Genomic DNA, 11,295 nt, shown 5'->3' on the forward strand with positions numbered 1-11,295 from the left:
TTAATTGAATGAAGGTCACAGCTATAACAACATTTAATTGAGCTATTTTTCATTATCATATTTTAATGACTTTGCACTGACAGTTCGCCTGCTTCTGAGGAAAGAGCATGATGGAGTCGTTTATTTCCCTATTTAGTTATTGTTTGACAACATCAGCTTCGATTAAGACCCTGCTTTATAGAACATTAATCATATTTGAATGAGCAAGGGGTATAAATGTAAACACATTTCCCTTCCCGCCAGCAAAGCCATGTCCCCACACGGAGGCTCACTAAACAAATGCTTCACAACCATCGTCTGTTTGCATAACAGCCAACAATAGCCCGAACAACAATCCCCGGCTTTAACTGTCACCGCCCCTATCTCACCCTTGCACCTTTCAGGGAGAAGTTATGATCCTGCACTTCTGAATGCTCAATAATTGTGTCATTTATCTCAATTTGCAGTTCAGTCTTTAGGCAGCTATTGGCAAGCTGGCATTAAAAAAAGAAAGGATAAACAGCATCCTGGCCAAAGGAGATTTTCATTTCCAAATAATAATCAGTTTAATTTGCCCGCATATGACCAATGATTCATGTTCAGATTTAATAATCAGGATCACATAATCTGATTATAGGGGAAATAATTTGTTTACAACCCCCAATTTACTGCTCAGAATTCCATTATCTCTCTTCAGCCATTGGTTTTTAAGAGATACTAACATGACCCAGGGGAACCGAAAGCAAACTATTATATTTCCTACAATTAGATCTTTGCATAGTCTTAACCCCAAGCCCCTACATAAAAAAGAACAGAAACAGCATGGAGGAAATCCCATAAATAAAATGAATATATAATTGTGCTCAAAGAATAGCTCTCCCGGAGAGGCGGCGCTGCGACTGTATTCCTCCTGCATTCGGGCACATCTGCTGGGCTCGACGGGCTTGTGCACTTAAATGTAATCACCATGGAGCTTCTAAAAAGAAATCCTGCTTAGAGACGGTCACCGCGGGCCACACTAGGCTCAGAGGCAGCCCTTCGATGCTGCCGTTTAAAGATTTTTAAATTGCCCATGTTCTTCACATCCACTTCACTGAAAGAGTCCACACACTGGAGAAAAGTTGGACATGATGCAATTTCTGGAAAGCAGATCCTACCCTGTTCCCATATGAAAACAGAGTTCTCTGCAATTGACCGGCCTTACCCCAGAGCGGTCAGAACTGCTTTGAGAATAGCATCTCAGCTCTTTTTTTTTTTTCCAAAGCAAGGAAATGGATGTGCATTGATGTAATTTAGTACCTTAGAGACGCGGACAAATTAGTGTAGAACATTATCACTAGTTAATTATGAATGACCGATTAATCAACCTAATCTAATATTCCACATTATGTTGATGTTATTAAAGTGCATCATGAAAATGACAGATAGTCTTCATTTGCTTTCTTTGGCCAAATGTGCACTCTGCAGTCATGATGTCAAAAAAAAAAAAAGTTTGCCAGTTTTAATATTAGAGAGTTAAATAATTAAAACGAAGGTTTACCTGCACTCTGGCTTCTGTGAGGTTGATTTTCATGGCTAGCTCTTCTCTGGTAAAGACATCAGGGTAGTGTGTTTGGGCAAAAACTGCCTCCAGAGCTTCTAGCTGGTAAAAGGAAAAAATATTTACTGGTGAGAGGTTGCGGCTAGGTGAGAGGAAACAGAGGCATATTTCAAATTTTCTATGAGTGGTGAGGAAGTCATTTCACAGATCAAATAGGGGAGGAAGAGGAAGAAAAGAGCTCTTTGAAAAGATCCCACAGAATTCAAATTTCAACCGTGATGACTTAGGAGCGAAGACTCACTAACAACCTTAGGGCTACGCCAAGAGGTAGGAGAGAGGAGCTAAAATGTATATATGCCTCTACATTTAAAGTGCAGCCTGCGGGGCTTTCACTATAGGGCTTGGAACAGCAGAAGCAACTTGCACAAGCCCTCACTGCGTCAGCTCCACGGAAGCCGCCCAGGCTTTCTGCTCCAGGGTGCTCTGGGAGAAGGACAGGTTTAAGGGCCCTGGAAACACTATGTCAAGGCTCCAGTTGTAGCCCTTCCACTGATGGACAACGATACCGTCTACAATTCCCTCAACCTCTTGGGCTTTCTCGTCTATCTGCTGGGGGTGAGAATACCTGACCTGCCTCCCTCAGAAGGTTATTTCGAGGTTGAAATGATATTGCTACACGGCTGATGTGAACATGTCCCCGAGATTATCAGCCTGACACAAATGGGCACCAGCATCACTGCCTCTTCATTTACTATCTAGGATGACAACAAGGTCCTCTGCCCTCTCTCCAAACAGATTCCTCGACACACAAATTGTTCAAGAAAACAGAAAGATCCGGTTTAACATAATTAAGTCGGCGGCCTTATTTTAAAAGACAAAGAAGAGCTGCTCAAACTCTAAGTGTTTTGGAGGCAGGAAGTGGCCGGCTCTCAGAAGGGGGACATCATCACCTGCTGAAGAGTGAACGTGGTCCGGTTACGGCGCTGTTTTCTCCGCAGAAATCCATCGTCGAAATCTCCCGTGGAATGGTTGCCAAAGGGTGCAGTGCCTGCGGTGAGCAAACTGGGTCAGTCTGAACACAGCTCCACCCCACGGTCCTCACGCAGAGCCCCTGCTACGCACCCTCACTGGGAGACCGTGGCCTGTCCCCTCCAGACGGAACCTCGTCTGGCTAAAAGGGTTTTTCTCTGCTCCTCCTCGCATGCGCTCTCTCTGTCCCAGTAATCTCTGACTTTAAGCTCAACTACGCCTATTTCATAGGGTGATGGCAACCTTACTCCCCTAGACAGCCAAGCCCACTTGTGAAATTCGGGACCCTCTGAGTCAGGAAGGGTCACTGACTTGAGACGGAGCCTTCATCAGCTTTCTGGCTCCAGCTGCATCTCTGCACCTTCAGCTCATCCCTTCTACTTCTGATCCTTTAATAGAAACCTCGAAGTTTCCCTTTTGCTCACCTGTTACTTTACTTTTCCTTGTTTCTATAAACAATAAGGATTAAAGGCTGGGAAAGGGAGAAGAAAGAAATCTCCAAGAGATTTCCCCAGCGCTCCTCTCCTAGAACTTCAAGGCATGAGCAAGAAAGAAGTTTATAAATGAATATTAATACCATTGGTCACAGCTCATCGGCGCCATAGTGGATCTGTTATATAGATGTCAATTAATAAGAAATCTGCTCTAATAGTGACTGTCCTGAATTCCAATCAGACTTCAACAGAACCATTCTCAAAGGGCATCCCAGCCTCTGGCCAGGCTCATAAAAGACCCACTGCTCCTGATTCTCTGAAAAGAAAGGCATTCTTTCCACAGTTCTCCCTGGCAGCCTCCAAAGCTCGTATTAAGCCGGAACAGAGTTTGGCCCCAAACGTGCATTCAGATCATTTTCCAAATGTGCATCATTTACTTGACAGTCCACAAAGACTTTTTAATAAAACAAATGAGCAAGTTCCCATTAGCCAATGAATGCTGTACCTGCCATGGGCTCCGGTCTCAGAACCACTGCATGCTCGGCATTAGGAGCTGACAAGTCACACCGCCCAGGCATTATCCCTCTGAAGGACCTCAGGCCCAAAGTAGCAAGGTCCTTCGGGCTTTTAAAAATTCTATGTACTAAAAGGAGTCCCTCCTACTCATTACGCTACTCCCCTCATCCTATGCCACGAGACCTCCACTCTCTGGTGAAGACTTCTCCCTCCATTGTCTCATCCAAATTGCTTTCTTCCTTGAAATCCTCAAAATATTTTTCTCTAGCTCATTGGAAACTTCAAAGAGACAGACTCTAAACAGTCTTATTCCCATTATTTTGTGGGAAACCAAATTGTCTCCTTTTAAAACAAAGCACCTGACTGGTGAGGATGAAGGGTAACCTTTAAGACTCTCCAATCACAATCAGCCTCACAAATTTCTGCTTGCTTGTCCCAAATTGTATCACAAAGTGTACATATAATATCTTTAAATGAAACCCTTTATGCCACACTGGATCCTAAAAAAGGGTGACAATTGATCAAATTAATAAGAACAAAGATTGACAACCTAATAGAAAAGAAAAATATGAGAACATGTTTTTTACTTAAAAATAAATAGAATGGTTGATAATATTATGAAAATTTAGACCTTTAAATAATTAAACAAAATATTTTTGCAAAAAAAAAATAAGATGCACAATTATAACCAGTACAGATAAAAGCCTAATGCATTTTACATGCTCTTCACCATTCGTAGGAGCACAAATAGGTGAAGACTTATTAGAGGATAATTTGACAATATCTGCCCAAAATTTTAAGTGTATATACAGGTATTTAGTCTATAAATATACTTAAAAAGTGTGCCAAAATAGAGAGAGAATATTGTTCCTGGTAACATGATAACAGAAAAAAATGGAAACAACCAAAGTGCCCAACCGTAGACATTTTCTGTGCAACATATAATGGAATACTACACAGCCGTTTAAAATAAGCCGGTAGATCTGCATATGTTAACACAGAAAAATCACCAAAACCTGTATTAAGAAGAGGAAAAACCAAGCACTGAGTGATGTGGCAGTATGATCTCAGTACAAAGAAGGCATAACGTATACAGGCAAAAATACATGCATGAGGTAAATGCAGGTAAAAACATATTTTTCTTGAATGAATCACAAGAAACCAACAATAGGGAGTATCTTTAGAAACAGAGATAGAGAAGGAGGATCTCACTTTTCAGTGTACAAGTTTCTGTTCTATTCGAATTTTCTGAGCAGGTAGATGTAGTCCTTTTTAATTTAACTTCAGCAAAATTAACTGAGAAGTGAGACTATGAGCCATATTTGCTCTCACCTGTATGACTTTCTAGATTAATAAAAATTAAAAAGCCAATAGGCAATAATGAGATGTCAGATTCCAAAGATCTGTCCTCAGCCTTTCCATCTGCAGCAGTCACCTCCTCCCCAGCAAGACTAAACTAAAACACCCCTTTCTGTAAAGCTGGCTTTGAAACACATCTGCCAAGGAATAAAAAAGTTCTTAAAATCCCATTTCCTTTTCTTCTGGTCACAGAAATCAGAATCACCGTTGAGGTGGATGTGCCCAGATGCAGGAAAGATGAGCTGAGCCGAGGGTAGCAGCAGCTCAGTGCTCTGGGGCCACGACAGGCTAGCCAAGGCTCTCCCCAAGTGACTTCTGCAACCCACTCTGCAGGCTGGACTTTCCCCTTCAGTCACCCTGGCAGCCCACCATGAGCTAAATGCCCAAACCTCAACCATCCCACTTTAATGGAGAGGTGAGCTGCTGAATACCAATCAGTCCAAACCCGAGATTCAGATATGCAGAAAAGGTGTGTCTACTGCAAAAGCAGAGGCTCTCCCTGCAGTCCTAGGTCAGGGGATGAATCTCTCAGACCTTTATAAAGCCCATCAGCATGGGTCCTTGGGAGTAAAAGGAGGTAAAATGCAGTCACGTGTCTGTCCTTCCCTTCTTAGGAATGCTGATCAAGCTGGCAGGGCTTCAACACTGGTCTTCCTTAGCCTGCTTTAGAAAATCTTACTGAACTCTTAAAAGCTTCTATGGAAAAAACAAAACAAACTTTCTGAAATCCCTTGAATATGGCCCAGCTGAAGCCGGCTACTGCTGCAGGTAACCAGCGCAAGGTGAAGGAGCATGCTCTGATATTTCAGGTCCTCCACCATCTCACTACCTTTCGCCCTGCCCCATGCCTTTGATTTCTTTACCTCCAAAACTCACTCACCTCCCCCACCCCCAAATAAATCAGAGGAGTAGGTTGCCACCAATTCTTGGTATTGCTCCCAGTTATACGTCATGAGACTACTGGTCTGAGGAAGGTGCTGTTAAAGGGCCAGAGTGTGTGGCTTTGCATTTGCCTGAGGCATTAGTAATCTCCTCAGTTTGTGGAGGGCCCACCCCTGAGGAGTCCTCAAGACCAGCCATCCAAGCTCTCCCCTTCTCACCAACTTATCCCCACCTAACAACCTACCGCAGGGGCCATGCCAAGGTTCCTGAAGGGAAATTGATTCTAAGAACTGGAGACCCTCAAAGACCCAAACCCTGGCCATGGGATGCCCATGGGAGTGGGAACTGGTTAGCATTGGGGGTCAGAAAACCAGTGAGTCACAGAGGAGGAGCCATGCCAGGGCACTTGGTGGGCAAGGCCACCGGACTCCTGAGGGCCACGTTGTCCTGGAGCAGACCTTGGGGACCCTGAGCAAGACTGCCTTGGGCAGGGAATGAGAGCAGCCTGGCAGAGGGTGGTTGGGCCATGCAGGCCGCCTAGTCCACCGTGAAAGATTGATGCAGCCCCCTGGGCAGGGGAGTCTCGATTAGAGGCGTGACACCAGCATCTGTGCTAGGAGGATCCGCCCGTCCTGGCAGGGCACATTGCCTGGGGCTGACCAGCCCAGGCAGGGATGGGGGAGGTAGGAGGCAGGTGGCCACGGGGGCGGAAGGCTGGAGCGGGATGTGGGGAGGGGTCTAGGGGGCCTCTACCCAACTGCGGGTGGCTGTGCCCCTCTCCAAGCGGGGACCTAACCTAACCAGCCCCAGCTGCCGCTTGGGCCCTTTCTGGCGGGCACCGGCTTTTTGGAGCAGCTTCGGCTCGGCGCTTACTCACCCTCTAGCTGTGGTGGACAGTGGAAATAAAACATCGCCGACGGCCCGATCGACTGCACGGCCAGGACTCGGGAGGGTGACCGCAGGACCGCCAAGGCACGCGTACGCGTCGATCTGGCCCGGCTGCAGAGCAAACAGCGATAGAGTCGAAGTCTCCCTCTGCCTTAGCCTCCACCCGGCCCGGGAGCGCACTGGGCGCTCCCTTCCTGGAAAACCCCCTCCCAACGCCTTCAGCCCACTGTGGGCACTGGAGGGGAGGTGGAGTGCCGTCGCAAGCCGGAGACCCTGTGGGCAGCCCTTCCGTTCGAGTCCACCACCCGGACAGACGTCCCCCAGCCTCGGCCCCAACACCAAGCCTACGCAGTCTGGTTCCCGGCTCTCAGGGGTCCCCACCGCAATCCCTGCTCCCAAGCCACCTCCGCCGAGTCGGCGAGCGCGCCAGGGCGCACCGGGCTCGGTGTGTGGGTGGGGAGCCGCGCGTACCTCGGCGGGCGGCGGGAGAGGAAGGCCGGAGCGCGACCGCCTCTGGTCCGTTCGCCGGCTCGACTGGCAGCGGGCGGGGCTGCGCGCGGCTGGCGCCCGCAGGACCAGAAAAGTGACTCGGGAAGTGGCCAGATGTCTTGCTGTCTGTCTACAGCGCGCGCCGCCGCTCAGCACTCGCCTTTATAATCTCACGCATAATTGGCCTTAATCTGATTATTTCCAGCGCTGTCTACAGCGAGTAACTTGGATAGGTCTACTGGGCCTTACAAATGGCCCACGTGGTGTAAAAAAAAAAACAACCCGTCATTTCTTAGCAAACATCAGGAATGTCTTTCCTCTTTTCTTGTAGAGGGTTGAAACAATAACCACTACCACCACCCGCAAAAGGCATTATTCTCTGGCCACTCCACCCCACCCCCACCCCGAGTTCCCTCTGCCTCAAACCTTTTTCTCCGCAGGAGCTTGACTTTAGGCTCCCCTTGTCAGAGGCCTGGTGACTCCCGGGCTGCGAATTGACAAAGAGCTGCTAATTGTCGCCACCGGATGGGTTTTGGGGGGACTCTTTGCACACGGCTTCCCTTTCCAAGCGACCGTACAAAAGGAAAGTTTGATTTTGTTCTCAGCAAGGGGTCCCTGAATTTATGTTCGCTTCTCCATGCAAATGATATGCGGTGGGACCCTTCGCAATTACTTTTAAAATGCATCCGAGGCAGTCACTCAGCGGAGAGAGACCGCCCTTCCCTCTGCCTGGGTGAAAATTAAACTCTAAAGTACCGGGCTGAAATTTTCAAGTCAGGGGCGCGGGATTGGATCAAATCACATAAACTGCAAAAAAAGCAAGTCTAATGGCGCATAATTGGTTCTGTAATAGCATTACACTAGGATAATAGCCCGTTACGGCCCCCTGCACTATTAAGTGCTTCCCTGGCGGAAAGCCTTTATGATATTAAAGGGGGAATATAATGATATTTTGGTTATTAAATGCGTGTAATTAATTTATGCACCACTGAAAATAAAGTTGGTATTATGACCCACTCAAGATGCATCAGAAGATGCAAGTCAGACAACTGTTGATAAGTTCTGGTGTCTGTGTTCCGTCTAGACTGCTGATTTTATTTTGGGACGATGGCTTCTTGGACAGACTGCATAAATTGAATATTTTATAAACATTCTAATGCTGTGTTCAGGATCCCTGGTGAGGCAGTAGGTCGGGTCCTGCATCGCCTGGGATCCAGCCTTGATCTTAAAGACACAGTGAGTGGGAAGCAGAAGGCCTGGGGGCCCACACATGCACACCCACCCCCAAGGAAGGTGCATCGAACTGGAGGGCAGATTGGCTGCCAGGGCCCTGGACCACCCGTGGATGGCCCTCTGAAAACCGCCAGGAAGAAGAACCAGGACGGCTTCCTCAGAGACAAATCGGGCCGCTACACTTCAGAGGCCCCTCCTGGGCTCAGCCCACCCAGGCGCAGAAAGCCGACCTCATCTCAAGGAAGAAACCACTGGAAACGCTGGCTGGATTCTGAGTGGAGACAGCCCGCAGCGCCAGCTTCACCAGGGCCACCGATTCCAGGAGTCCAGGCGACCCGCCAGCGGGGAGCATGCCTGCAGGTCTGGGCAGCGGGCGCAATAGCAAGCTGGGCTGGTGGGGTAGTGAGAGAGCCATTTCCACTCCATCCGGAAAGGGCTAGAGCCCTGAGAAGCGACCCTGTTTCAGCTCAGGCCAGGAAGCTCAGCGCGCTCTCTCTGTCTTCCTCAGAGCACCCGTGCTCTCTGGAGTTCTTTTCAAGAGTCGGAGTCTCCCCCTTGAGTGCCTGGGTCTGCCAAAAGCTCCCTCAAACTCCTACTTACCCTAAGCGGCCTCCTGTAAGCACCCTGCGCGCTTCGGAGCCGAGTGCCTGTGAAACGAGGTGAGGAAAACATCTGGGCTAGCTCCACAAGATGCTCCAAGGAGCACCTGAGTATCTGTGTAGGAACCCTAGGAACCAGGCGCCCAGCGCCGCGTTGGCCCCAAAAACCAGCTAGGTCCAAGCCCATCTCAGGTCCCCATTCCTGACATCGGCCGAAGCAGTTTCCTGTCAAGGCCCAGAGATGTCCTAGGCGCTGGACAGGCTTGTCCTGGGTCTGCAGGCGGGGCGCTCCCCGAGCCTCCCTGTCGGTCAGAACCCTGGACAGCGGCACCTGTTTCCACCGGGAGGCTAAAGGACGCGACCAGTCACAGGGTCCCCTCTGCGGCCCTGTGCTCCGCGGCGGCGGGACGCACCCCGCCAAATTCTGGGTGTTGGGACCCGATCCCCATCCTCTTCTTGTCCCAAACGAGAAAGTTACTTGGGACGCTCGCTCAGTGCTCGCAGCAGGGGCTGAACTCTCCGTTCCTCAGCCCAACGCCCAGCTTCTGCCCCGCGGCGCCAGCCGGGAAGCGTCCCACTGCCGCTCTCCGTCTCCCCGGCCTTCCCAGCGTCCCGCACCCGAGCCTGGCTGTCTGCCCGCTGGGACGCTTAGCCGGGCTCCCGCAAAACACTCACCCAGAGCGGGGCTCAGAGCCAGCGGGACCCTCGGTCTCGTTTCCCCGAAGTTCCTCTCCCCCAGCCTCGAGGCCGGGCTCGTTCCTGTTGGCAAAACAGCGAATAAACAACCAACCAAGCAATCACGGAAAGTAAAGGCTACAGCAAACTTTGATGACGGCTCTTTTTTTCCTCGGATTGTCTCCGACCCTCCGGGCCGGGACCGGAAAGAGGTGACTAACACGTATTGCTACCATTTCCCTCCCCTCTAAAAAAGAGCTTCGGTAAGGAAAAGGTTATTTTTTCTTAATTCTTGTGCGGTAAAATGTATTTTCCAATTAACCAAATTCACCGATCTGTCCCGCTTGGACACTCTGATAATTTACAACCTAAAAGTGTACTTTCTTTATCTAAAGACCAAGGTGACTGCTTTTAATTTTCTCTAACCTCTTTACACTTGATGTTCACCAGACTCATAATGTTAATTGGCTTCATATACGGATCATCAGTTTAATGAAGAAATAAATCCTGTGTTGCTTTATGTTTTAACAGTGATTGCTTTAATGAGGAATGTGACGTGTTCCAAAATCAAAGCTGCAGGAGACATTAGAGGGGGCTTCTATTAGGACGGGAATGCTTATTTAAAGTTAAAACCACGGGTCATATTTCAACAGATTCTATATCAGCACGGGCCTTCCTCACTCCCACCTGGGTTGCTTCCGTCTCTAGAAGGATGCAATTGTGTGGTTGGTCCTCAAAGGCTCCTTCTCTGTATTTAATACACAGCAGCCGCAGTCTTCATTCTAAGAATCATTTTCTAGTTACTAAACAAGCATGCTACCTTACCTCCTGCCCAGCAGAGCAAAGAGAAGCTGGAACAGAGTAGTGAGTCCAACTTTCAAGGTTGTTCACTTAAAAAAAATAAAATCAAGTGGGAAGACAGTACCACACACCCTAAGATTTGTGTGCAGCTGTTACAGAGTGGTTCCCCTAGCGCAGCGCATCCCTACCACTGAAAATTCAAGCCTCCACTCTTAAAAGACAGACAACTTCATCTTGGGCAGAGTGGGCAGTTGCTGACCCAGGCTCTGGCCCCTGAGAATGTTTACAGGGGACGCGCTGGGCTCCCGGCTGGGTGATGGTAGCTTTCCATCTCTGTATCAATTAATAGGAGAGTAAATCTGCTTTCTCTAATGGGTGTTTGATTTTTCTAATTTTAAGCTTGTTCTCTATGAAGAGAGAACTGTCATCACAAAAATACTGAGAGCAGCAATAAAATGCTGGAAATTGGAACATCTATACCTGGAAGCCCTAAATTGTCCTTCTGTTGAATTATGAGTTATTTTTAATTGATTCCTGGAAAGAATTCCAAATCCTTAAAAAATGTAGGGGGTTGAAACTCCAGGTCAGTGTCTCCAATATCACACATGGTATTTATTTCTTACCATTTGCTCTGTTTTAGGAAAATGGAAAAACATTTGGAGACACCACTGTCAACATCTTTTGAGTCCGGATGCATTGTGTTGGATTTGACACTTCAGCTGTACTCAGAAGAGATGTTTCCAACCTCCCTTTCAAAACCTTCTTTAGCAGAAAAAATTTCAGTAAACGCAGTTTAAAACCATAACAATGGGGTCAAGCAGATAAAAATACTTCAATTTTCAGGGAGGAAAAAAGAACTGAATTCCTGTTT

The 11,295-nt window shown here is 48.0% G+C and overlaps 1 protein-coding gene across 1 annotated transcript in view; it reads right to left on the reverse strand.

The window, feature by feature from the left end:
• DRGX (dorsal root ganglia homeobox) overlaps nt 1–7,233 on the reverse strand; it is a 34,214-nt gene extending 26,981 nt beyond the window's left edge. The window contains exons 1-4 of the mRNA XM_027530937.1: nt 7,099–7,233; nt 6,617–6,738; nt 2,470–2,567; nt 1,520–1,621 (exon numbers count right to left, since the gene is read on the reverse strand). Of these exons, the coding sequence (XP_027386738.1) occupies nt 1,520–1,621; nt 2,470–2,567; nt 6,617–6,650 (234 nt within the window). The 5' untranslated portion in view covers nt 6,651–6,738; nt 7,099–7,233. The remainder of the gene's footprint in view (nt 1–1,519; nt 1,622–2,469; nt 2,568–6,616; nt 6,739–7,098) is intronic.
• Nucleotides 7,234–11,295: the final 4,062 nt, after the last annotated feature.

This window comes from Bos indicus x Bos taurus, chromosome 28 (assembly GCF_003369695.1).
Source record: "Bos indicus x Bos taurus breed Angus x Brahman F1 hybrid chromosome 28, Bos_hybrid_MaternalHap_v2.0, whole genome shotgun sequence".
Lineage (NCBI taxonomy): Eukaryota > Metazoa > Chordata > Mammalia > Artiodactyla > Bovidae > Bos > Bos indicus x Bos taurus.